The sequence below is a fragment of the Varanus komodoensis genome, unplaced genomic scaffold, assembly GCF_004798865.1.
Source record: "Varanus komodoensis strain SLA01 unplaced genomic scaffold, ASM479886v1 scaffold3, whole genome shotgun sequence".
In the NCBI taxonomy this organism is placed as follows: domain Eukaryota; kingdom Metazoa; phylum Chordata; class Lepidosauria; order Squamata; family Varanidae; genus Varanus; species Varanus komodoensis.
The window spans coordinates 14,002,303-14,027,082 of NW_025335761.1; the positions used below are offsets into that span (position 1 = coordinate 14,002,303).

Sequence of the window (24,780 nt, forward strand, 5' to 3'; positions counted from 1 at the left end):
ACTATGTCAGCTTCCCACAAATTCTCTGTCATTATAGAGAAGTGCTGTTTTTGATTATTTTAATATTCTGGCTTAAGCTCTTTTGTTAAATAATCTCTTGTAGTAATTTTATACAACTATTTTAAATGTCTCTTCGCTTAACTTAAAGCCCAGATCTTTCTAGGTGTTTTTAAAACCTATGGTTACTGCTATTTACTTAATCTACATTGTAATAAACTATTACAATGTAGTTTAGGAAGTTAGGGTGCATTCGTACTGATTGTTGTAGGCTCATCTGATCTGCAATCTTTGATGAGCATGTCAAATCATGATGTTAGAGCACATCATGGCAAGTTGATGTATCCCATCTATGCAGCCTTAGTAGGGAGAGAAGCCCTCATAGGCTTTTGAACTTGAAGTCCAAAGGGATAGCTAGACCAGAAAGTCAAATGTGTGTTGGAGTGGGTAAAGTTGAATTGACTTCATTAACCAGGCATTGCAGAATGTGGGAGAAGAGGAAATGCTGTTTTGGATAACTCCATGTAAGCTCACTCAAAAGAGCAGGAGAAATTCGAATGCTGTGTGGTGGAATTGATAGTGGACTTTGCTTTATTTCCCTTCTCTTATGGTAAATGTAGTTTCCTCTGTGGAAAAGCACAGCTGTTGCTATAGGTAGAGGTAGCAAACGATTAAAAAATAGTTTTCTTTTCATGAGTCCAGCTCATGAATTAGCCATAGGCCTCTGGTAGTATTCAGTGATTTTCTGTGCTGTTAATTAGCCGCTATATCAAGGTCATCAGCAATAGATGATGTACAAATTTTCTGGGAGTTGGACTAGAGCCTTATCCTTTATGTTGGTACATCTCTTTGGAAATCTTTCAATTTTTCTGGACTCAACTGTCTTATTGAATTGTTTACCTTCCTTCAGCTCCTCCCTGTAATCAGTTTGAATCTTTCCTTTCTGTCAGCAGATTTCAAGTAATAAAGCATTGCTATGTGCAAACCGGAAACCCTCTTCCCCTCAGTCCCCCCCCCCCACCCCAGCCTCACTTGTCTCTCCTGTTCTTCATTTATTCTACAGTCCTTTTCCTGGTTGTCAACCCTTGACAGTCTCATTTCCCCACATCCACTGCTGCCTTACCCATGCAGACTGCCTTTTGGGAACTGCCTTAGGTGTCTTCTCTGTTATTGTCTTACCTTTTGATTAGAAAGTCTCACAGAGCATGTTGCATGACAGTTACTGGTTTCCAGTCCCAATGTAGGTCTCTTTTCAAAAGTGAATGAATTTTCCAATCAGGTTTCTGGTATCTTTTATTAGTACAAACAACAAAGAATGTTCTGCCATCTTAAAGGTAACAATTTTTACAAACTAAACTTTTATCTTAATTAGGTAATTGCATTCCTGTGGTGCCCAGTAGCTGAAATTCTTTGGACAATTCACAACAATTAAAACCACAAAGCACACTTTATATAAAATGTAAATGTTCAAATTTTAAAAATACTCAAATTAAGGTATGTAAAGTTTTTTTTTTTTTTTTTGGTTTGGGATGTTACCAGTTAAGATACTTGAAAAAGAATTGGAAGATTGGTTAAATATGATTAATAAATTGATGGGGGTAAAAGTGTGATGACTTATTTAAAATTGGTATAAACTACAAAAATGGGAGGATTAGGTATTCCCAATATAAAATTATATTATGCAGTGAATCAAATTAGGTGTACACCAGATACTATATTACAATGCAAAAAGGAAATATTAGCAGAATTAGAATATCAACAAATTGGGGGATCCCTTTAAACCCTTATTTTTAAAAAACAGGATAAGTTTATTGGAAAGATAGAAAATCCTTTCCTTAAGAACATGGTACAAATTTTGAACAAGTGTAGGGGAATATTCCTGCTGACAGTTTCACCATTAATCTCAATCACAGAAATAGAAAGATTTCCAGAAAATTTGAGAGGTAGTTTGAGAAAAGTATTGAAAGATAAACAAGTTCTTAAAAGATTGCCTAGATAAAAAATATAATACGGAAAGATCAAAGTGGTATTAGGAAAGGAAAAACTAACTTGGCTTTATCTTAATGCAGTTAGAACAATGGACCAAAGAATGGGTAAAGAAAAATGGCAAATGTAGAGATACTACTAAATCTGAAGAAGTTGTAGTTGAAAAGGAAAAACGAGAGAATATGCAAGCAGGAAGGATAAAAAGTGAAATTTATAAGATATTATTAGAAGCTGAGAATCAATAAGACCCTCTTAAGATCTCATGGGAAATGGATTTTGATAGTTCATATCAGCCTTTTGAATTAGGCCTGGAAACAGACTGGAAGCCAGTGCTGATTACAAAGCACTTTTAATTATATGGAGTATGATCTTAATAATGCACATGGGTATATAGGGGGGAAATATAAAGGTTGTTGTTAAATGGCAATAGGATGCAGAAAGTACTGTGACAATTCGTTTAGAGCTTAAATGTATGTAACCTGAACTTTTACAGCAGCAGCAATTACTAATAACACAAGCCATCTTAACCTTGCTGAGTGCCCCCCGCCCCCATACAGAGAAACTGAGAAACAATGTTTCAGTTCGGAACCAGATCAATAGAACTGAACTTGTGACAAATTACTGTTTCATGCTGGAGTTTCCCTTTGCGCTTCCTTCTTTTCCAAAGTGGCCACCTTAAGACATGTACCTAAGTGATTGTCTAAAAGTTCTACCTGTGGCTTCTAAACATTGGCACTTGTCAGACTTGTGTGCATTTCTTGTTCTGCATAGGTACAGGCCTGTTTGCCTTATGTAGAATGAAAAATAGTAGTGCTGGTAATGATAACCTGTGGTATTGGAAGATGAGCTATAAGGAACCATTAATGTTGTAGCTGACCTTTGTAGATCATATAGTGATAACAAAAGAGTCAGAGTATAGGCAGAGTTGGCATCTTGTTGTTGCAGGGTCTGATTCTTGTATTTGTCTCTCTTGGTGCTGGTAAGTAGCTGTTTTAACTTGGAGAGCTTTTGGTATGTAAGGCAAGTCTGCCATAGGAGTGATTTTAGCTGGGAGCCACAAATGACAAATGATGTTCAATTTATTTGTCTTTAAGGTGATATAAACTTTTCATTCTTTTTTTTGTGACAGACTGAGGCAGCTATTCCTCTGGAAATTAATTATTAATATTTCTGTAGCCTGGAATCTTACAGATTACCAGATAGGAATTTCACTTACTTACATCCTTATGTGATCCTTGGAGGCAGGGAATCTTCTGGGCACTGAGGGGACATAAGGCTCCAGAAATATGGGCAGGTGATAGAATAACAGCTACCACAGATGTCATTCAGTTAGCTGTTTATGCTGTGGTGGTGCGTGTCCCACTTCTGGATGACATTAGAACAGAAATGTCTTGCCTTGCAGCTTACTTAGCCTGTGTTGCTGTAATAAGTCATTCAGGTGACACAATGAGGAGAGAACTGAGGAGCAGAAGTGGGAATAGGGACTGAATAGTTAAGATGTCTGGCAAGCCTAAGCAGAACAGGAAGGGTCAGGCCTGCAGGAGGAGAATATCTCTCCTTTTCACCTGAAGAGGCCACAAGGGGGTACATGCTGACCATGATCAGCAGAATGAATTGCGTGCCTTCAGAACCAACCATATTTTATTCCCCCCTCCCTTTTTTTTAAAGTAAATTGTAAAATTTTGTATAAACACCTTAAGGTAAGGGAAATGTCATGCATTTGTGGATGAAACTATTAATTTTGTGTAAAGTATGAATTGAAAAAGCAAGAATACTATTGTGCTACCATCCATCAGAAAATGGGTATAATCAAAAGTTATCTTTATTTACCAGTCTCTGTTGAGTCATCATAATTTTTCTGGGTAGCTTAAAGCTTCTTTTTCAGTCATTCTGTAAAATTGATAAAATAGTATGGCTTCACTTAATTTGTATTTAGTTTTTGTTACTCCTACAATGGAAAAAAGAGAAAAAAATCCCAAAGGCGCACAGGAAAGTTTTATTTAGGCCCAGTACATTTTAAGTCAAGAGACTCCATAGGTTCAGATAGATGACAAATATGTAATCTGCTCTGTATGTTGCATACAAATAAATGCACTCATATCTTTAAGGGAGAGATCCCCACCCCCTGTGGAGCTGGGTGGTTGATGGGATATAACAGTGACTCATTCAGTTATTCTCTGTCCAACTTGGTTATACCTCCATTGTGAGTTCTCTTGAGATTTGCTGGGACTGGCAAAAGCAGGAAAACTGCCTCTGGGACTGCTGAGGCAGAAACAAAAAGCACCATACACATAATACAGTATGCTGTATATTAGTTTCCAGCTGTGTTTTCAGTATCCAAATGAAAATTCTCCAAAACAAGCATTAATCGAGCAACAAAAAATGCCAGCAAAAGAATAAAATACCAAAATTGGCACAGCGTGGCCCACCCCTGCTCTCCTCTCCCTGGCCCCCCTGGTAACACCAGCATACCCCCCACAAACACCAACCAAGGAAGAGGTGATGCAGTGTCCCCCCCACAAGATCAGCAAGAAATCTCCCGCGGACTGGTGGTTAAAAACTACTGGGCTATAAGATACCCTGAACCTCCGTCTCTGCAGGCAAAAAGGGAAGTCTACAAGCAAGGCCTTCCTGGTATGGTAGTAGAAAATTTTGGCACTATCACCAGTTCACCCACAGTGTTCTGAGGATGGATCTGAGGAACATTACACCCAAAGAATGTTTTGCTAACATATTCTTTTATTCTACACACTTTTTATCATGTTTAACACATTGAAACTCATTTATTCAACTGCATAATATAGAATACAAGAAATATTTTTATGCTGAATTGTCAATGTTACTTCATGAAACCTGAGAAGACAAAGGAAAAAGACAAAGAAAGGGCAGTTTTCTTAAAGTGATTGTCACATTCAGTGTGATGATAACATCAGGTAGGCAAATTATTCTCTTGTGATCTTGAAGGATATCTTGACATCTTTGTTTCCTTTGTGCTCAGTACATAATAAAATGGTACACAGCAACACTGTACCTCAGCCTTCACCGACCTAGTGCCCCCACCCCCATATGTTTTGGACCAACTCCCAGGATTCCTGACCATTAGCTATGCTGACTGAGGTTGATAAGTATTGAAATCAAAAAATTTGGAGGTTACTAGGCTAGGGAAGTTTGTTCTACCTGCAAACTCTTTTATATATTTGGAAAAAATAGTGTTCAGTGGCAAAATCCTACAACTGGAAGAAGATGAATTACTGCTACCTGAAAATGAAACTTTGCTCATTCAGTTATTCTCTGTCCAACTTGGTTATACCTCCATTTTGAGTTCTCCTGAGATTTGTACTTGGTTGTCCACCCAAAATCAATCTCCAGGTTTGCAATATTTCTCCCGTGGCCTGATTTTAGCATGAAACCTGCATACCATCAGGGAAAATCTAGTCCTTTTAATTCTTCATCTCTTTACTTTTCTTTTAAAGACTCTGAGCATGAAGACTGTGTGGCTTCTTTTCCCACACACTTCATATTCACACACTTAGTTTAACATCTTTGCTTATGATCTGAAGAACTTAGGCTCATAGTTTAGTGTATTTGCTTTACCAATTGCTGTATCAAGTGTTGTTCAAAACCACAAAAGTAAAAGTCAAAAACAATAAATCATTGGCTTTTAAATGGAACACATAGAGCATTAAGCATCTTAACATCTTCAGCTGGGTCCTCTGCCAAACAGATGACATCAGTGGCTATGGCCATGCCCACTGGCATCAGTCTCTCACTCATTTTGGAAAGGCTCATTTTTAGTATTGGTATCAACCCTATCAGAATTGGTCCCTCCAACAATCTGCAGACTTCCTCTTGTGCTCAGCCAAGTCCTGCAAAGCAAGCCAAGCCAAGCAGAAGTCCACAAATACATGCAGAGCCCCAGTCGCACAACTGGCGGCCTTCTGTCAGGTGTAGCTACTCTGTTGGAACCTTTTCACTCTTGTGCTTTTCAATAAATATGCTCTGCTTGTCATGAAGGAGGATAGGTAACAACACAATAGCCAGCGAGTTAGCAGTTCATTTCCTCTGTGTATGTTTGGCAAACCTTTGAACAAGAAATACTGATTAATGCCCATTTCCTAATTGAATCCTTCATTTCCTGGATGACTCAAGGGTGGAACCAGATATACCAGCACACAACATCCAAGAGTAAATATGTAGGAAGACACAGGCATGTCAGGAATGGAGCTGGCTGGAACCTGGGGGTCAGACTAGATGGCCCAAGAGACCCCTTCTGACTCACTCTGTTTCTGTTTCTATGTTTCTACTCACCTAGTATGCAGAGAGCATACAATTGAAATAGAGAAAAAGGAGCCTGCTGCAATTTCTGCTCCTTTTTCGTATGTGCTAACCCATTCTGGAAGACAACAGAGGCTGGTTGGAAGGGTGACTTATTGAACTTCATGTGTAAGAACAGGAGCAAACAATAAATGTAGTCAAAGCTGTAAAAACATAATTTCCAGATTGAGGATATGGGAACTGGAACCTTGTTGCAGGAAACTCTTAAGCAAGGCTCTATATTTTCACCCTAAATGGCAGCTAACCCCTAATCGTGCGATTAAGATGTGAAAAAAACAAAGTAGCATCCAAACTGAAGATGCCATGTACACTGGATTGAAAAGAACTTGAATCAAAGCTTTGCCTTCTTTATTTCTTTTCATTTAGTAATCCATTCCTTCTAGATTTGTCTGTGAATGTTGTTATTGCATGTGTACATAGAACCATACAGAAATATTAAGTGACAAAGACTGTTTAGAGCAATGCACTTTCCTATCTATTCTCAATTTTCCCATTTGAACGGCAAGCCAGAGAAAAGAGTCTAGATATAAGCACAGAGATTCAGAGTTCATTGGTTTGTCATCACCATTACTGACTATCACCTCCATAAGGAAAAAGTATGACTAGCCTGCTGCATCATCAAAGCAAGATGTTGCACTAGGCATTTTGAAGCAGGCTTTTAAGACCAAGATTTCCCAGGGAGTAATTCCCATTGGAATCACTTCAGAGTGTATCATGCATACTCAGATTTACATAGATGCATTCACATGTCATTGATTAATTTGATTGACAACTATTTAATCATGCAACAATCCAACTCCTAAGTTACCTTATTTGTGAGAAAAGCAATATTTATTGATTGTACCCAAGCAGAGAAATAGCAGTCTTTTAAAGCAGCTTTCACCAACATGTAGATAGTATCATCTGTAAGGGGTATCTGACTCTAAAAATTGTAAGTACATAAGAAAAGCTGTACTAGATCAGATCAAAGGTCGATCTAATCCAACACACCATACACACAGTGGCAAACCAGCTGCCCACAGGACTGCTCAAGCAGGATGGGTGTAAGACCTCCCCTCAGCAACTGGTATAGGCAGGCATGCCATCTAACATAAAGGAGGTAGCATATAGCCAGCAAGCCCAGTGGCCACTGATAAGCATCCTCACTCTCAAATTTGGCCAGTCCCCTTTTGAAGCCATCCAAATTGGGGGGCATCGCCAATTTCTGTGGCAGCAAATTCCATAGTTCAGCTATACATTGTGTGAAGAAGTACTTTCTTTTATCTGTCCTAAACCTCCCACTAATAAGCTTCATGGAATGTCCCCAGGTTCTAGTGTTATGGGAGAGAGAGAAGAAAATCTTTTTCTCCACACCATGCATTATTTAAATACCTCTATCATGTCTCCCCTTATTCATCCCTTTTCTAAGCTGAACAGCCTCAATTGATGTAGCTGTTCCTCATAGAGGAGTTGCTGCAGCCCTGTGATAATTTGTGTTGCCCTTCTCTGTATTTTTTCCAATTCAGTAATGTCTTTTCAGGTAAGGCAACCAGAACTGAGCACAATATGCTAAGTGGGATCATACCAAAACTTTGTATAAGGAGAGTAAGATTTTGGCAGTTCTATTTTCTATTCTGCTCCTAATTATGCCTAACATGAAATTTGCCTTTTTTACAGCAGCTGAGCACTCAGCCAGCATCATCACTGAGCTGTCTCCTGCCACCCCAAGATTCCTTTCTTGCTTGATCACTGCTAGGTCAGATCCCATCTATGTATGCTTGAAGTTGGGATTTTTTGTCACAACATGCATTACTTGGCTTTTGCTTACATTGAACTGAGTTTGCTGTTTTGATGCTCCTTCTCCCAGCTTGGAGAAACCTCTTTGGAGCTCCTCACAATCCCCTTTGGTTTTAAACATTCTAAATAGTTTTGTGTCATGAGCAAACTTGGCCCCTTCATGGCTTACTCCTAATTCTAGATTATTATGAATAGATTGACATCATTGATCCTAATACAGAACCATGTGGGACTCCACTGGTGACATCGCTGCATTTAGAGAAATTACAATTTATTCCCACCCTCTGTCTTCTGTCCTTTAATCAGTTAGCAATCTATAAGAGGACCCCCAGCTCTTTTATTCCAAGACTGCATAGTTTGCTCAGGAGCCTTTTGGAAGTTCAAGCAAACAATGTCTACTGAATCACCCCTGTCTACGTGCTTACTGACACACTCAAAGAACTCCCATAGGTTAGTGAGCCAGGACTTCAGAAGCAGAAGCCATGTTCTTGTTTTCAGCAGGGCTTGTCACTCTGTGTGCTTACTGATTCTATCAAGCAGTTAGCCCAGAAGAGATGTTAAGCTAATGGGCCTGCACTTTCCCTGACACCAATGTAAAATTGGTGTTACAGTGGCCAATATCCAGTGCACTGGTACAAGGGCTAATCTTAGAAACATGTTTTGGTAAAAATGTAAGCAATTTCATGTTTGTGTGTTTTGAGAACTCTAGGGTGGCTACCATCTGGATGAGGTGATTTGCTGGCTTTCAGTTTGTCAATGAAGTTGAGAATTTGTCTTTTGTCACTATTATCTGCCTCAATTCCTTCGATTCCTTTAAGAACACGTACTCTGAAGAATAGGTATTTGCTCTGTATCCTCTGCTGTGAAGACTGATAAAAAAAAAACAACATACAGCTTCTTTGCAATCTCCCCCCCCCCCCCCCATGCTAGTTGAATTCTGTTATCATACAATGGTCCAACTGCTTCTTTAGCTGCTTTTTGATACGTTTAAATATTTCTTTATTGTTGTTAGTGATATGCTCCTCAAACTGTTTCCTTGCTTCTCTGATGGTCTGCTTGCATCTCCCTTGTGCAAGCTTGTAGTCTCTTCTGTTCTTTTCATTTGGACAAGACTCCATTTTTTGAGGAAAGCTTTCTTCTCCGTAATAGCTTTCTTGACTCTTTGCATTGACCATGCTAGTGAATTTCTGGACTTTCTGCTACTTTTCCTCACTTGGGGCATGCATATTATCTGTGCCTCTATTACAGTGCTTTTGAGTCATCTCCAAGTACTTTGAAGGAATCTAAACTTCTTGATTCCCCTTTTCAGATTTTTCTGTACCAGTTCCCTCATTTTTGAGATGTTAAATGCAGCTTTGTTCAACTTCTTTGGCAGTCCTCCGCATTATTGTAAACTAAATCTAATACCACCATGGTCACTGTTACCTAACGGCTCAACATTGACATCTTGTACTATGTCCCAAGCAACTCCACCTATGGCTAAATCCCAGGAGTAAACTCCCCTCTGTTCGGTTTTGTGCCTAACTTCTTCAGGGTGCAGTCATTTAGGATGCAGAGAAATGTAACTTATGTTAAAGTTGTCAGAACTGAAACATAACACTTACCCAGTCAATGTGTGGGTACTTGAGGCTACCCATTATTATAGTATTACCTTTATTGGAAGCATCCTTGATTTCATTTCCCATCTTAATATCAACCTGAGCATTCTGGCCTGGAGGACAATAGCATACTGCTATGACTAAGTTAGATTCGGAGTCAGGAATTTTCACCCATAGTGTTTCTATGGAAGAATCTTGCACTTTAAATTATCAAGTCTGTTGAACTCTGTGACCTCTTCAGCATGAAGGGCAGCATCTTTTCTGGTATGCCTTTCCCTGTATTTCCTATACAGTTTATATCCAGAGATGACAATATCCTATTTGTTACCTCTGCTCCACCAAGTTTCCATAATGCCCACTCGCTTTTCCTTTATAATCAGGTACTCCAACTCTCTCATTTTGGCCCTAAGGCTTTTAGCACTTACATAGAAACACCTAAGCACAGTTCCCCTCCAGCTCTGTGCAACTTTTGTTCTGGCACTTAGTCCTGTCCAACTGGTTATCATACCTTACCATAACCTTGTTAAATATGTCCTCTCCTCCTGCACTTGAGCCATCTGAAACTTCCAAATAATCCAGTAGGGATGATTTGACATGAATCGGATGCTTCCCAGCTCCTGTCAGCTTTCCCTCAGAATTCAGTTTAAAAGCTACTGTACTGCCTCTTTTATGTTATGTACCAGCACTCTGGTTCCTTTCTGCTTCAAGTAGAGCAGGACCAGCTAGCTTCAAAATGCCCCTGTAAAGGCCCAGCTTTTCCCAAAATTTATTTATTTATTTTATTCCATTTATATACCACTGCAATAGCGCAGAGGGCTCTCTGGGTGGTTTACAAACATTAAAACACCAAATACATTGTCCACTCCAAATAAATAAATTGGCTACAGCATGACTGAATATAAAATAACGTGGTTGTAATGAATTAAATAAATAAATATGCCATTAAAATTAGTTAACTCCTCTCTAGGAAGCGCATTCCATAGTCGGGGCGCCACTGCAGAGAAAACTCTCCTCCAAGTACTCTGTCTCCTAACCTATTTCAAAGAGGGTTCCTGGAGGAGGGCCTCTGCTGCCGATCTTAGGGAGTGGGAGAGCATATAGGGAAAAAGGCGTTCCTTTAGGTATCCTGGTCCCAAGCCATTTAGGGCTTTATAGGTAATAACCAGCACCTTGAATTGAGCCCAGACTTCAATGGGAAACCAATGGAGCTGATAGAGGACTGGAGTTATGTGAGAATAACAACCAGTCCCCAACAGCATCCTGGCAGCTGTTTTGCACCATCTGAAGTATCCGAACCATCCTCAAGGGCAGCCCCATGTAGAGCGCATTACAGTAGTTCAAACAGGAGGTAACCAGTGCATGTGTCACTGTTGCCAGGCAGTTCTCCTTCAGGTAAGGACACAGCTGATGGATCAGCCAAAGCTGAAGGAAAGCACTCCTCACCACCGCCCTCAACTGGGCTTCCAGGGACAGTTCCGGGTCGAGGAGCACTCCTAAGCTGCAGACCCTGTCCTTTAGAGGTGGTGCAACCCCGTCCAGGGCAGGGCCCAGGTCACTTACCCAGAATAGACACACCACCATTGCATCCTTGCATCCAGACTCCTCAGCTATGCTTATCTAGCTGGCCCTGTGCATGGAAGCGGAACAGTCCTGAGAAAACCACATTATTATTATTATTATTATTATTATTATTATTATTATTATTATTATTATAACATTTCTATGCCGCCCCTTGCCGAAGCCTCGGGGCGGCTTACAACACAATAAAATACATTGAAATACAATAGAACATAATAAATTACCATTAAATACAAAAATACAAAAAATACATTGAGTTACAAACATAATAATATAAAATTAAAATTATAAGTATAAAATAAGTAAATAAATAATATAGGAGGAGAAAAGAGAAGGAAGAAGAAGTTGCCCTGGCCAGATCATATATTTTAACAATTAAAATGATGTTTAAATAAAAAGGTCTTTACCTGGAGCCGAAAAACCAGTAACGACGGTGCCAGGCGGACCTCTTTGGGGAGTGAATTCCATAGGTTGGGCGCCACCGCAGAGAAAGCCCTCCTCCGAGTACTTACTCTCCTAATTTCTTTCATGGAGGGTTCCCGGAGAAGGGACTCTCCCGCAGATCTCAAAGGGCGGTCGGGCATATACGGACGTAAGCGCTCGTTCAGGTAGCCAGGACCCAAGCCGTTTAGGGCTTTATAGGTCATAATCAACACCTTGAATTGGGCCCGGGCTTCAATGGGCAGCCAGTGAAGCTGACGGAGGACTGGAGTCATGTGAGCGTAACGCCCCGTCCCCGTCAGCAACCTGGCAGCTCTATTTTGCACCAATTGAAGTGTTTGGACCGTCTTCAGGGGAAGCCCCACGTAAAGCGCGTTACAGAAGTCTAGGCGGGAAGTCACCAGCGCGTGTGTCACCATCGCCAGGCAGTCGTACTCCAGGTAGGGGCGCAGCTGATTAATCAGCCAAAGCGGAAGGAAGACGCTCCTCGCCACCGCTGTCACCTGAGCTTCCAAAGAAAGCTCCGGGTCGAGGAGTTCTCCTAAGCTGCGGACCTTATCCCTAAGAGGGAGTGTTGCACCATTCAGGACCAGGTCAAATCCACCCTCTCCGAAGTCCGATCCGCCAACCAACAGGACCTCCGTCTTGTCTGGGTTGAGTTTCAGTTTATTGGCCCTCATCCATTCCCTTACCTCGGCCAAGCACCGGTTCAGCACAGCCACTGCCTCACCTGGATTAGTGGAAGACGAGAGGTAGAGCTGGGTATCATCAGCGTACTGATGATTCCGCAGCCCACACCTCCTGATGACCTCTCCCAGCGGTTTCATATAGATGTTAAATAGCAGAGGGGATAGAATGGAGCCCTGTGGTACTCCATGGCATAGCTGCCATGACGCAGAGACATGGTCCCCCAGCACTACCTTCTGGAATCGACCGTTGAGACAGGAGCAGAACCACTGCAAAGCAGTGCCTCCAACCCCCAATCCCGCAAGCCTATCCAGAAGGATACCATGGTCGATGGTATCAAAAGCCGCCGAGAGGTCCAGAAGAACCAACAGGGATGCACTCCCCCTGTCCTTCTCCCTGCACAGGTCATCGTACAGGGCGACCAAGGCAGATTCAGTACTGTACCCGGGTCTGAAGCCGGACTGAAAAGGATCCAGATAATCAGTTTCATCCAAGAGTGCTTGGAGTTGTCCCGCCACCGCTCGCTCCAACACCTTGCCCAGAAACGGGATGTTGGCCACAGGTCTATAGTTAGTGGCCATCTCTGGATCCAGTGACGCTTTCTTCAGGACCGGTCGTATTACCGCCTCCTTTAAAGGGGCAGGCACTCGACCCTCCCTCAGAGAAGCGTTAACCACTTCCAAGATCCAGGTCCCAATCCTGTGCTTGGAGTTATTTATTAACCAAGACGGGCAAGGATCCAATAGGCAAGTGGTGGGACGTACTTGTCCAAGTACCTTGTCCACATCATCGGGCCGCAATAATTGAAATTCCTCCAACAATTTTGGACCAGACGGTAGCATTGGCGCCTCCCCAGAAACCTCTGATTCATTAGTGGAGTCCAGCTCGTGATGAATCTGAGCGATTTTCTCCCTGAAATGCCTGGCAAAGTCGTCACAGCGGGCCTTTGAGGGTGGCATTGGATCTTCCTTAGGACCCAGGCGAACCAGGCCTTGTACCACTCGAAAAAGCTCCGCTGGACGGCATTGTGAGGAGGCAATGGAAGCGGAAAAAAGCTTCTTTTTCGCCGCCTTCACCGCCACAGCATAGGCCCGATAGTGGGCTCTCAAGTGTGTTCGGGCAGATTCATCCCGTGATTTCCTCCACCTACACTCCAGTTGTCTCCCAACCCGCTTCATCGCCCGCAATTCAGGTGTATACCAAGGGGAAGAGCGGACTCTGCCCGGTGGCAGAGGACGCTTGGGAGCGATCGTGTCCACGGCCCTGGTCATCTCTCCGTTCCACAGTTCGACCAGAGCCTCGACAGGAGCACCAGTCTTGTCAGCTGGAAAGTCCCCCAGGGCCTTCAGGAATCCATCCGGATCCATCCGGCTCCGGGGGCGGGCCCATACAATCGGGTCCGCACTCTTATAGAGGGAGAGGCCACTCTCGAGCACAAACCTCACCAGGAGGTGATCTGACCATGACAGGGGAGTCAAACATAAGTTCCTCACCCTCAGGTCATCCTGTTCCTGCCCCGTCGAGAAAACCAGGTCCAGAGTGTGTCCACGTTCATGGGTCGGGCCGATGACGTGTTGAGACAGGCCCATGGCCGTCATAGAGGCCATGAAGTCCTGAGCCGCCCCGGTCAGTCCAGACTCGGCATGGAGATTGAAGTCCCCCAGGACCAACATCCTGGGGGTCCTCAACACCAGGTCCGAGACGGTCTCTGTCAGCTCAGATAGGGAGACTGCTGGGTAGAAGGGTGCAAGGTACACCAATAGAATCCCCAATCTGTCTCGTTCGCCCAACACCAAGTAGAGGCACTCCAGCCCTGGTCTCAAAGGGACCGGAAGACCCGTGAGAGAAATGGAGGCTCGGCAAACCAACGCGACTCCCCCTCCTCTCCCTTCTGGGCGTGAACAGTGTTGAACCAGATACCCGGGCGGGCACAATTGGGAGAGGGCAACATCCCCTCCCTCTCCCACCCAGGTCTCCGTTATGCAAGCCAGGTCGGCCCCCTCATCCACAATCAAGTCATGGATGAGGGAAGATTTATTATTGACCGACCTGGCATTGAGCAGCAGCACCGTCAGGCCTGAGGGGTGGTTGACAAGGCTACCTGGCGCGGGGCAGAACCAGAAGGAGGGATAGGTGTCAGCCATCTGTCCATCCTTCTTCTACGTGGACACGTTAAGCCCCTACTGCTGTAACGACCATTGCCCGTGACCACGCCAATAGCAGCGGCCGTGTGATCCCCAGGATATATAAACTTCGACATGGCCAGGGATGTCTCAAAGCACTGATTAAAGCAGGGTAAAATTATAAAGCAGGTCGAAAGAGGAGAAAAAAGAACGATAAAAAGAAAAAGAAAGGGGGAAAAAAATCCTTCCCCTTCCCTAAGATTCAGCAGTAGGCAAGCCTATTTCAACAAGAGTCCTTGGCCAGCCCAGCCCCCCTCTCGTCCCCCGAACGGCACCCCAAACGGCGGCGACCCCCTTTGGTCGCCGCCCCGAGGCCGCCGGCCCCGGCCGCGGCCGCTGCTTTGTGTCGGCAGGGCGCCTCCGAGTCCCGCCCTGTCGCGCACCGCATGCGCCTGATCACCTGGGCCAGCGGGCAGCACTCTCCGGTGCCGCGTGCGCCTGTGCTGACCGGTGGAGCTGGCTGCCGTCGACGTCGTGGCCGCGCGCGTCTGCCTGCATTCACTTGCCCATGCGGCGGCTCTTTCCTCCAGCATGGAGGTCATGGTTTTCAAAGTTCTACCCAGAAACCTAGGATTGACTTCCAGGACCTCATGACTACATTTCTCCACATAACTGGTACCAATATGGAAAATGACCACTCCCACACTATCTACAAGGCTGTCTAGACAGGTGATACCTGGAGGCAGGCAATTTACCATGCAGTCCACACATCCATTGTTAACACAGCTATCTATGTTTCTAATGAATGAATCTCCCACTAGCAGAAGCCCCCCACCCTGCAGAGGTTCATCCTCAGTGCAAGATGATACATGCTCACCTTGCAAGAAATGGTGTGCTTCTGAAGGATCATTTCCCTCTTCCTCATAAATATGCCCTCCTTCCCCGAGACCCCCTTTTTCCATGACCACAGAAAAGCTGCCACCCAAGAGTTGGGGCCCTGCTAATTGGTTCCCAGGGTCTCATCATCCACCTCTCTGTTTTTCTAGGTCAGCAACCTTTGATTCAAGGGAATAAATATGTTTCCTGAAAGCCAAGAGCTCATTCCACTGAGAACACATTCACAACTTTTGACCAGTTGGCAGATAGTCATACATGTGGCAGTCAGTGCAACACTGGATAGCGCTCACACCCTGCGGGCTTCCTACCTTCATAACTGGTTTAATTAGTATAAGTGGGTTTGGTCACCTGAAAAACCAAGGGGATTTTGAATTTTATTGAGTTTCTTTATTTTAATGGGAGAGGGCAGTGGATTTACTTTTCAGCGGTTGCTTGCACTGCTAGTCTACTACCACCTGACTAGAAAAGGCAGCAGACTCCTGTATTCTGACTGCCTTACCCTGTTCCCAAACTTGACCTTTTGATTCATTTGTGGGCTGAAATACTTCATCAGTCTCAAAGAGCTAATTACCTCACAAGTCTGCCTTCTTATATAGCTCTAGGTGGGCTGGTCCAACTACTGCAGCAACCACTCTGACTGGAGGGTCTTGTTTGAAACACAAGGAAGACTGTGGCTGATCTCTTGGTTTGCTCTAGCTTCCAGTGATTGGTAGTAAATGAATGCTTATTGTTAGTCATTTGTCTCCTCTGGGAATGGGGATGTCTACTCAGTAGAGAATGGGGTCACAATCAACAGACAAAGGTAGGTGATTAGTTAAGGGCTCTTTTGTTTGTGTTCCAACTTACTTGGTGCATGATCCAAATCTGAGTGATAGGTGGCCTCTCAAACCCGGGATTCCCGTAGAATCCCTCTCAGACCTGGGATTTAACTCTAAAAACCTGATCCACAAAGGGCCCAAACTGAAGCTAGCCTTCCCTGATGTTTTTAAGCAGTCTCTTTCAGTACTAGACCTGTACAGTGGCTCTAGAGAGGACAGAGTTATATAATACTTTCCTCTCCCTTTCGCAGTCTGAGTTTAGTTTACTAGGGATTTGGTTTAAATGTAGGCAGCAGGATCTGGAGGTTCCTGCTGGCTTTTCCCACTGGAATTTAGCTCCCAACTGTTAGGTGGGGTGTTTCTTTCCTCCCTACTTTTTAAGCCTGAGTTTAATTTACTAGGGATTTGGTCTAAATGTGTGCAGCAAGAGCTGGAAGTTTGTGCTTGCTTTTCTGTCTGAAATTTAGTTTCCAAGTAGAAGTCAACACGAGTTTACCCCTCTGGGAATTTTGCTATCTTGCTGTGCCTGTTTCCTAGCTTCTGTCATGTGCACATGCCCTGCCAAAGCTCAGGTGTGCTTGCATGAAGCACTCAGTGCCCATTCGCATGAGGATTCAGATTCTGAGATTCAAGGGGAGATTGTTTGGCAGATGGTCCAACCTCAAGGTTTTGGGGGCAGACAGAAGTTGCCACAGGGAGAGATTAGTAAAAGGACAGTTGAGCAACTGCAGCAATTCTCTCCTGGGAACGTTGAAGACTAACTACCCCCAGAGCAGGACGTAGAAATGGAGGCAGTCTCAGAGCAACCTGAGCCTGAGCAAAGTGACAAGGTACCACCCACAGGGCAGGATGCTGAAATGGCCAGCTCATCCAGCAGGGAGCCTGCAGTCCTCAACCCCTTGGCTTGGCACCAGAGTCATCACAAAGCCCATTGGAAGTACAGAGGGAGGAGTGCCAATGTGCCTGCTTCCACAGTGCCCTTCCTTCAGGGTTAGCACATTGAAGGGTTCATAAGGGAAGCTTTGGACAATGAAGAGTAGGTAGGGTTCAGCATTTCACTTAGTGTATGCCCAGAGACTTTGTGTATTAGCAGTAAAGATTATTAAATAAATGCTGTTGTGCTGCATGCTACTGTCAGAGAGAGAGAGAACCAGATTGCAAGAGCTTCCCTTGTCTGTCTGTCTGTGGAGATTATCTAGAGTAATCAGTGCACATACTAAAAGGGATTGGTATGTTGCATGTACCTTCTCCTTGCCCTGTTCCTCAACTTGCTTGTGGGCTGACATTTTGTCACTGGAGCTAAGATGCTTTGTCAGTGGGGCTCCTTGCACCTGCTATGCTGTCTAGGGATAATGGGAGTTTTAGCCTGACATGTCTGGAGGGCATTGGGTTGGGGAAGCAAAATCTTTCAATCAGGATGTAGTCATGTAGCATCTGAAAGCATTCATAGTGGCCCCTCCCATTTAGTATGCAAATAATGTATTATTCTTGCAGTTGTACTACTGTTTCAGTGTGGTTAAGAGTAAATACTATACTCCATTTGACAGGTGTCCCTTTGTTTTTAAAACATAATGGGGAAAGTCTTCCCCATAATCCTCAGAAACAAAGCTTACTACTTTGTTACTTACTGGTTCTCCTTCAAAGAAAGCAATATCTAATCATTTAAATTTGTTACTTTTAACTAACCATTAGTGCATCTACTTTAATTCCCACCTTTTGAAATCTTCCATGGTAATAAATTACATACATAGACGAAACTCTTCTTTCAAATATATTTAACTCAAAATGGGCTATCATATAAAAATGTTGGGATCCAGCTTTTTAATTCTCTTAAATACCTTCCAAGACCTCTGTTTTCTCTACCACTAGATAGAGAAATTATGTACATAATTATGTCTAATTAATGAATTCTGTTAAATGTTAATATTTCTCATGCACTGGTATTCAGCCCTGCCTCTCTCTTTTCAGACCTGTATGTGGAATCAGAGGGAAAACTCTCATAATTAATCTTCCAGGTAGCAAGAAAGGGTCACAGGTAAGCAATATTCTGGGGGAAAAAGAATCTAAAAATATTTATCATGATTCTGAAGAAAGAAGAATATTTTTTTCAATTACATTATTACTTCCATGACTTCAAATAAAAAGAAGTGCAATCATTAATGAAATTACAAGAAGACAGTGTACTTTATTTTAATAACTATTTAGTACTAAAATCCTGTGAAAGCTACTATGTTCTGTGTCTAATTACCAAAAGAAATTTGAGCCTGCTCAGTATGTTTTTGTATTTAAAGGCCAACCATCAATAATTTATCTCAGTCCTATATTGAATTAATAGCAGAAACAAGGAATGTCTTGCAACTTTGGCAACCCATTCACTGACCATAGGTCATTTTACCCATGGAAGGCTCAATCATCTAGGTTTGGATAACACATCAGTCCACCATGGTAACAAGTAACCCTACAGCAGCCCATAGATTCTCATCATGGATAGTTTGAGGAGAGGACTGTCCTAAAACCTACAGTGGGTTCATTCATCACAAAAGCTAAGCATTGACTATTATCTTTTGTTAATTATCATGTCATGCAAACTTAGTCATTGTCTGCATTCAGATTTGCTCATTCTGCTAACATGGTTCAGTGCAATGGTTATGTTCACACATGCTCCTTCCTCACTCTTCTCTTGCATATGACATAACAGAACACTTGTTGATTCCCCAAAGCAGTCTGGTGTGATGCCCAAACTAGTAAACTGTGGTTTTAGTGATCTCTCCAAGCCAGTAGTAATGATGTTTTACAGTACTGATTGGCAACCCTGATTTGGAGGAGTCACTCAGACCACAGTATGTTAAAAATACAATATACAAATGTAAAATCAAAGCAGTAAAAGCCAGCAGCAAAGAATAAAAGCATCTAGCTGAGCATATAAAGCTAACTTATAAAATAGTGAAAGTATTAGAAAGAGTTCTTAAAATGCCTGACAAAACAAAGAGCCTCTGGAATGATCTAGCTCCTGCTGCCTGGGGTATACACAGCCAGGATGGCCCACTGACAGAAGAGGGTTTGCAGATCTTCTAACTTGCCAGCACTGTTCTCATACCTGAAGTAGGCCCTGTTCAAAATTGTGATTTTGAGGACTGAAAAATACAATATATGGATGCAATGGATAACTTCTTTAGAACAAATGAACTCTTAGCTATCAGTTTTCATAATTCTTTTTTCTCTGCCTTTCACACTATTTTCTCTATAAATCATGAAATGATACTGAAGTATGATTCTTAAAATTGCATGGACCTGAGCAATATATCATCGTAAAAGAGAGCATGTGTGTTAAAAATGCATAACAATGTTGATCCTGTTTGCAAATATATCTCATTTGCAAGTGTGAGTGCCAACAAAAGCACAATTTGTGGAGAATTTTTGCTTCTCTTCAAACTTTCTTGTATCCAAAAATGCTCACATGCATATTTCTCCTGCAAATCTGCATTGTCACACTTTAACCTGTAAAAGAAAATGAACTTTTTTACAATTAGGGGAAATGTGTACTTTTAAAAATGCACATACTTTCTCAATCACTTTTCCCAATTATCCAAAGAAAAGAAAGAAAGTTGACATTTGGGCACAGGAACAAAGCTAACTGAGCTTCAAGATGGAATTTGGAAAATCTCATCAAACTTGAACATAGAGTGTTTGCATCAGCAAAAAACTTCCAAGACCATGAAACCTAGTAACCTGAAACCTGACAAGTATTCTAAAGGAACTCCATGGGTATACTCCTTGAGTAATTTAGTTTTAAAATGCATTACTTAATTAATTTCATGTGTCCATGTGTTTGAAGCCTAGTACTAGGTGGGAGACTTCCCTAACCACTGTATAGCTTTGCAGTAGATACAGTTTGAAGCCTGCAGCAGTCTGCAGAAAAAGTTATATGTCTGTCTCCTTTCTTCTCATGTGGGGCAGACCCACCTTCGGAGAATGGAGTGGAAAGACCTATCCCTCAGGAAGCTGTGGAAGCACACCAAGGCAGGGGCCATCTCTGTTGGTATATGTGTCCATGATCTCACTCAGATGAAGTGGATACAGGGTGACTCTGCCAACCTTGAAACTTCATTGAAGGGTTCCTAAGGGCTAGTCTAACCTGTGCAAAGCCAGGTCCATTCATAAGTATTTAAAAAGAAAAAAACTCTTTTATGCAAATAGTGCAGTGTTAAATGTTTACTTGTTTTGTTTCTTAAATAAATAAAACTAGTGTAGTCATACTTCTCACAAGAAGATAAATGGAAAAAATGCCAAAGAAATGAAATACAGTCTTGCTTGACTTCAGAACTGGAAAGTTACCTAACTGAGGGTCAAATCTCCTCGAAACACTGGGCGATTACTCAAGGCTATAGTAATACAGGTTCAACTAGAATGTATTCCACTGATCTGAAAGGGTAACATAAAGTTCAAGAAATCATCAGCATGATTAACAAACATTAGCTATCAGAGAAGCTATCAGAGAAAAGGAAGCTTCCTTCAGAAAATAGAAGCCTTGCCCAAACAAGGAGAGTAAATTTGCACAAAGGAAATGCAGTTAGACAATAAAGATGCAATGAAGACTGTTGAGGTTCATATTTATTAAAAAAACATCTAGGTCAACTATTAAAAAAATAGATCAGAAGCAGGAACCAGCTAGGGGAACAGTCACTTGACTGACAAAGGAGGTGAAGGATGACTGAATGAGGCTAAGCAAATTGTTGATAAGTTGCATTTATTATTTGCATTTGTTTTCACTACAGAGGATATAGGACAAATACTCCTATCTCAATTGGTATTTTCAGTGAAGGAGTCTGAGGAACTGAGGCAAATAGTGTTGCCAAGAGATAAAGTTCTAGATTTTCTTGACAAATGGAAAACAAAGAAATTCCAAGGTCCAGGTATTATCTATGTGATGTGAGAACTCAGATGTGAAATTGCTGATCTCTTAACAAAATATGTAATGTGTTCTTAAGATTGCACTCTACATTAGACAACAGAAGAGCAACCAATCTAATGTCATTTTTCAAAGAGGGATCCAGGAGGGATTTGGGAAATTAAAGTCCAGTAGTAGTTATAGAGTTATTAAGGGTGAAATTCTCAAACATTTAGTATAGGAGTGTAGAACCTCAAGTCTGAGGACTAAATCTGACCCTCTGCTCTTCCAATTTAGCCTTCTGAGTGTCCTAATCCATTGGCACCTCATTTCCTGAACTGCAGATTGTATGGTTATTTCCCAGCCTTTGCCTATTTTGGTAGCTGTAAGGGCATTACACAAACTATAGGGGACTTTTTGTCTTTGCCAACCATGGGAATGTAGGCCCTGAAAGCTTCTCCAAAGTCGAATGCCATCCTTGGGCAGAAAGTGGTTCTGTACTCTGATATGGAAGGGAATGTTCTGCTGAAAATGTGTCACTCTGGCTTCTGCATAGTTAGCTCTTGTTTCGGTAACCCTTTTAGAGTGTCAGTAAATGCTCTTCGCTTAGACTTAGTGTGATTTAGTAGATGTTATTCACTAAGACTCCTGAAGTCTCAGCAAAGATTCCTGTGAGTAACCTTAATAAGCATGGAGTAAGACAAGGGGTCCTTCTATTGGCTGGTTATGAGTTAAAGAACAGGAAGTAGTTCTTTATGCCAAGAGAATTTTTATTGCTGGTGCATTTAATGAATGGTCAGTTTTCACAATGAAAGGTTGTAAAACATGGGTCCCCCAAGGATTATTCTCAACACCAGTGCTTTTTAACTTTTTCCTAAATAAGTGAGAATGAGAAGTAAGCCATGTAGTGGCCAGGTTTCCAGGTGATAACTAAATTATTTAGGGTGCTTATAGCAAGAAAAATTGTGACAAGTGCCAAAAGGATCTTTCTGAACTGAGAAAATGGACATTAAAATAGAAAATTTAGTTCGGTGTAAGCAAATATAAAGTGATGCAAAAAACCCTAATACTAGTAGTCTGAACCGATGGTGACTTAGAAAGAGAATTTAGGATTATGGTGGATAACTCACTAAAAATGTGAATCCTGTGTGCGAGTGCTGTGAAGGAAGGGAGTCCGTCTTTTGAGATCAATGGAAAGAGTAACTGGCAACATCATAATTCTTCATACAAATCTAACCATACTTAGAATACTGTGTACAGTTCTCGGCACTGTATGTTGAAAAGTATAATATAGAGCTGGGAAAGGACAATCAACATAATCAAGCACAGAGCAAATTCCCTGAGAGGAAAATATTTTAAATTAGAAAAAGAGTAAGCAAGAACACTATAAAGGTATACAAAATTATGCATGGTGTAGAGGAGATAGGATAGTTTTTCTTCTGTTCTCATAATAGTAGACAGATAAAAGGAAATACTTCTATTGTAAACCGATAGAATTTGCTACCACAAGATGTAGTGAGGGCCACATTTGAATGGTTTTGAAAAGGGATTGGGCAAAGTCATGGAGGAAAAGACTATCAGAAAATGCTAGTCATGATGGTTATAGCAGAGGCAGTATACACCCGATGAGCAGAAGTGGCTGAGTGCTAAACTGTGCTTGTGTCCTGCTATCTATGAATGACAACTGAACCAACAATGCTAGACTTTGGTTCACAGCTTTTCTTACATTCTTAAAAAGTTAATGGCATCTGGGATGCCAACATGAAAATTTGCTTACACATAGATAAAATAATAGTCTGAATCAGTGTTAGATTTATGCATATCTTCCATACAGAAACATGAATGGGGTTTGTGTGTGTGTGTGTACACCTGCTTACTTGGCAACTCCATGGATGATGATGATGATGATGATGATGACGATGGCGACATTAAATTTCTATACTATTCATCGCTGAAACACTTTGGGTAGTTCACAGTATTTAAGTTACCTACAACTGACCCTGCTTAGCTTCCAAGATTGGGCAGGATCAGGCACTTCAGGCTATACAGAAGTGTGTAAACACACACACACACACACACATTATATATGTTGTCTCACTAAGCTAAGCAAACATAAGAATGCAGAAAGTTAAACAATATTACTTTACAAATGCATTTCTGGTCAGATAATTGAATCCTGCATAAATGCCAAACTTTAAATACATATGCATGTATGTATTTATGTACAAATACTGCCTGTCACTTATGATGGTAAATGCTTCAGATGGTATAAAATACTATGAAATATTGTCTTGATGCAAAAGAATTTGTGTGTGTTTGATATATGTGAATTAGTCTTAAAGTTGCAATGTAGAATAAAAGTTATCCTATTTTGCATAAGATTCTGTGATAATCCTTGTAGAACAATTGTAGGAGTACAAAATCCTTACCTGTTAAATCATGTTGGCTCCATTTAAGAAATACACATTTCATTTATTGCACTGGCTCTGAACCCTGGTAGCAGGATTCACTTTTTTACTTTTTATGTTTTTAAATCATCACAACTGATTGTAACAAGCTGCATAGAAAAAATGTATGCTTAGAAGGCCAAGAAATATAATGTGGAGTCAGTATTAGAAGTCATAATTTATGACTATCATTTCAGTATTTACCTTGCTTTGTGCCAAGAAGCAGTTTAGTCAGAATGGCTAAGGACTCTGTGGTGGGTTTGCCTAGGTATTGCTGCTTTGAGCCTGAAGGCAATTTTATCTGACCCTCAGAAGCCCTATCCAAATGTAATCAGGGTGTTTACAAATTCTGTCTACAATCAGTAAGGAAATAAAACTATGTATGAGGTAATGTAACTCTTTGATTTTGCATATACATATATGTAAAAGACAATTTAAATATTTGTGCATATGTTGTGTCTTCACAAAGTCCTTACATTTAGATAGTGCAAAGTTTATCATAGAGCCTGACTAGAGTTATGGAGTCTGTGCAGTTAAGTGGAAACCACACATGTGCAGACCAGCTTATTTGCTTTCGATAGCTGAAAAGTTGGCCTCCCTGAACCAACTAATTTACGCACATTGATTCATGCCAAGAAGTTGTTGAGTATATCATTCTCACTGTCTTTGCTGTTTCGGAACAAGTATCTCCAAGCTTCTTTTTTCAACTGTTGTATTCTGACTTCTACTTCTGTTTATATCCCAACTAACTATAATTTTATTTATTTATTTATTCTATTTATATCCTGCTTTTTTTCCTACAAAGGAACTCAGAGTGACTTATATCATTCTTCTCCTCCTGCTCTCAATCTTATCCCCAGCACAACAGCCCTGTGAGGTAGGTTGGGCTGAGAGTCTGTGACTGGCCCAAAGTCACCCAGCTGGCTGCACAGCTGAGAATCCGGATTGCCTGAGTCCCAGTTCCACACTCTTAACCAGTACAGTGCACTGAATGCACTGAATGAATTACAGTGCAGTGTAATTGAGATTAATTACAGTTTACATTTTACTGTGCCCACTGGGACTGTTATTTTTTTTGGACTATATAAAATTTTTACCCCAGTAAATGGCACAAAAGAACTATCCAAGGAATTCATCCAGAAAGTAGCATTCTCCAGTCTGTGAAACACAGAGTACGCTTTTGGCATGCCAAATTTGTCAGCAATCTAC

The 24,780-nt window shown here is 41.7% G+C and overlaps 1 protein-coding gene across 17 annotated transcripts in view; it reads left to right on the forward strand.

The window, feature by feature from the left end:
• Positions 1 to 24,780, forward strand: part of GPHN (gephyrin) — a 375,414-nt gene that overhangs the window by 211,581 nt on the left and 139,053 nt on the right. For all 17 annotated transcript variants that reach the window (XM_044436487.1, XM_044436489.1, XM_044436472.1 and 14 more), the window contains one exon: positions 18,205 to 18,271. In XM_044436487.1, coding sequence (XP_044292422.1) covers positions 18,205 to 18,271 — 67 coding nt within the window. The remainder of the gene's footprint in view (positions 1 to 18,204; positions 18,272 to 24,780) is intronic.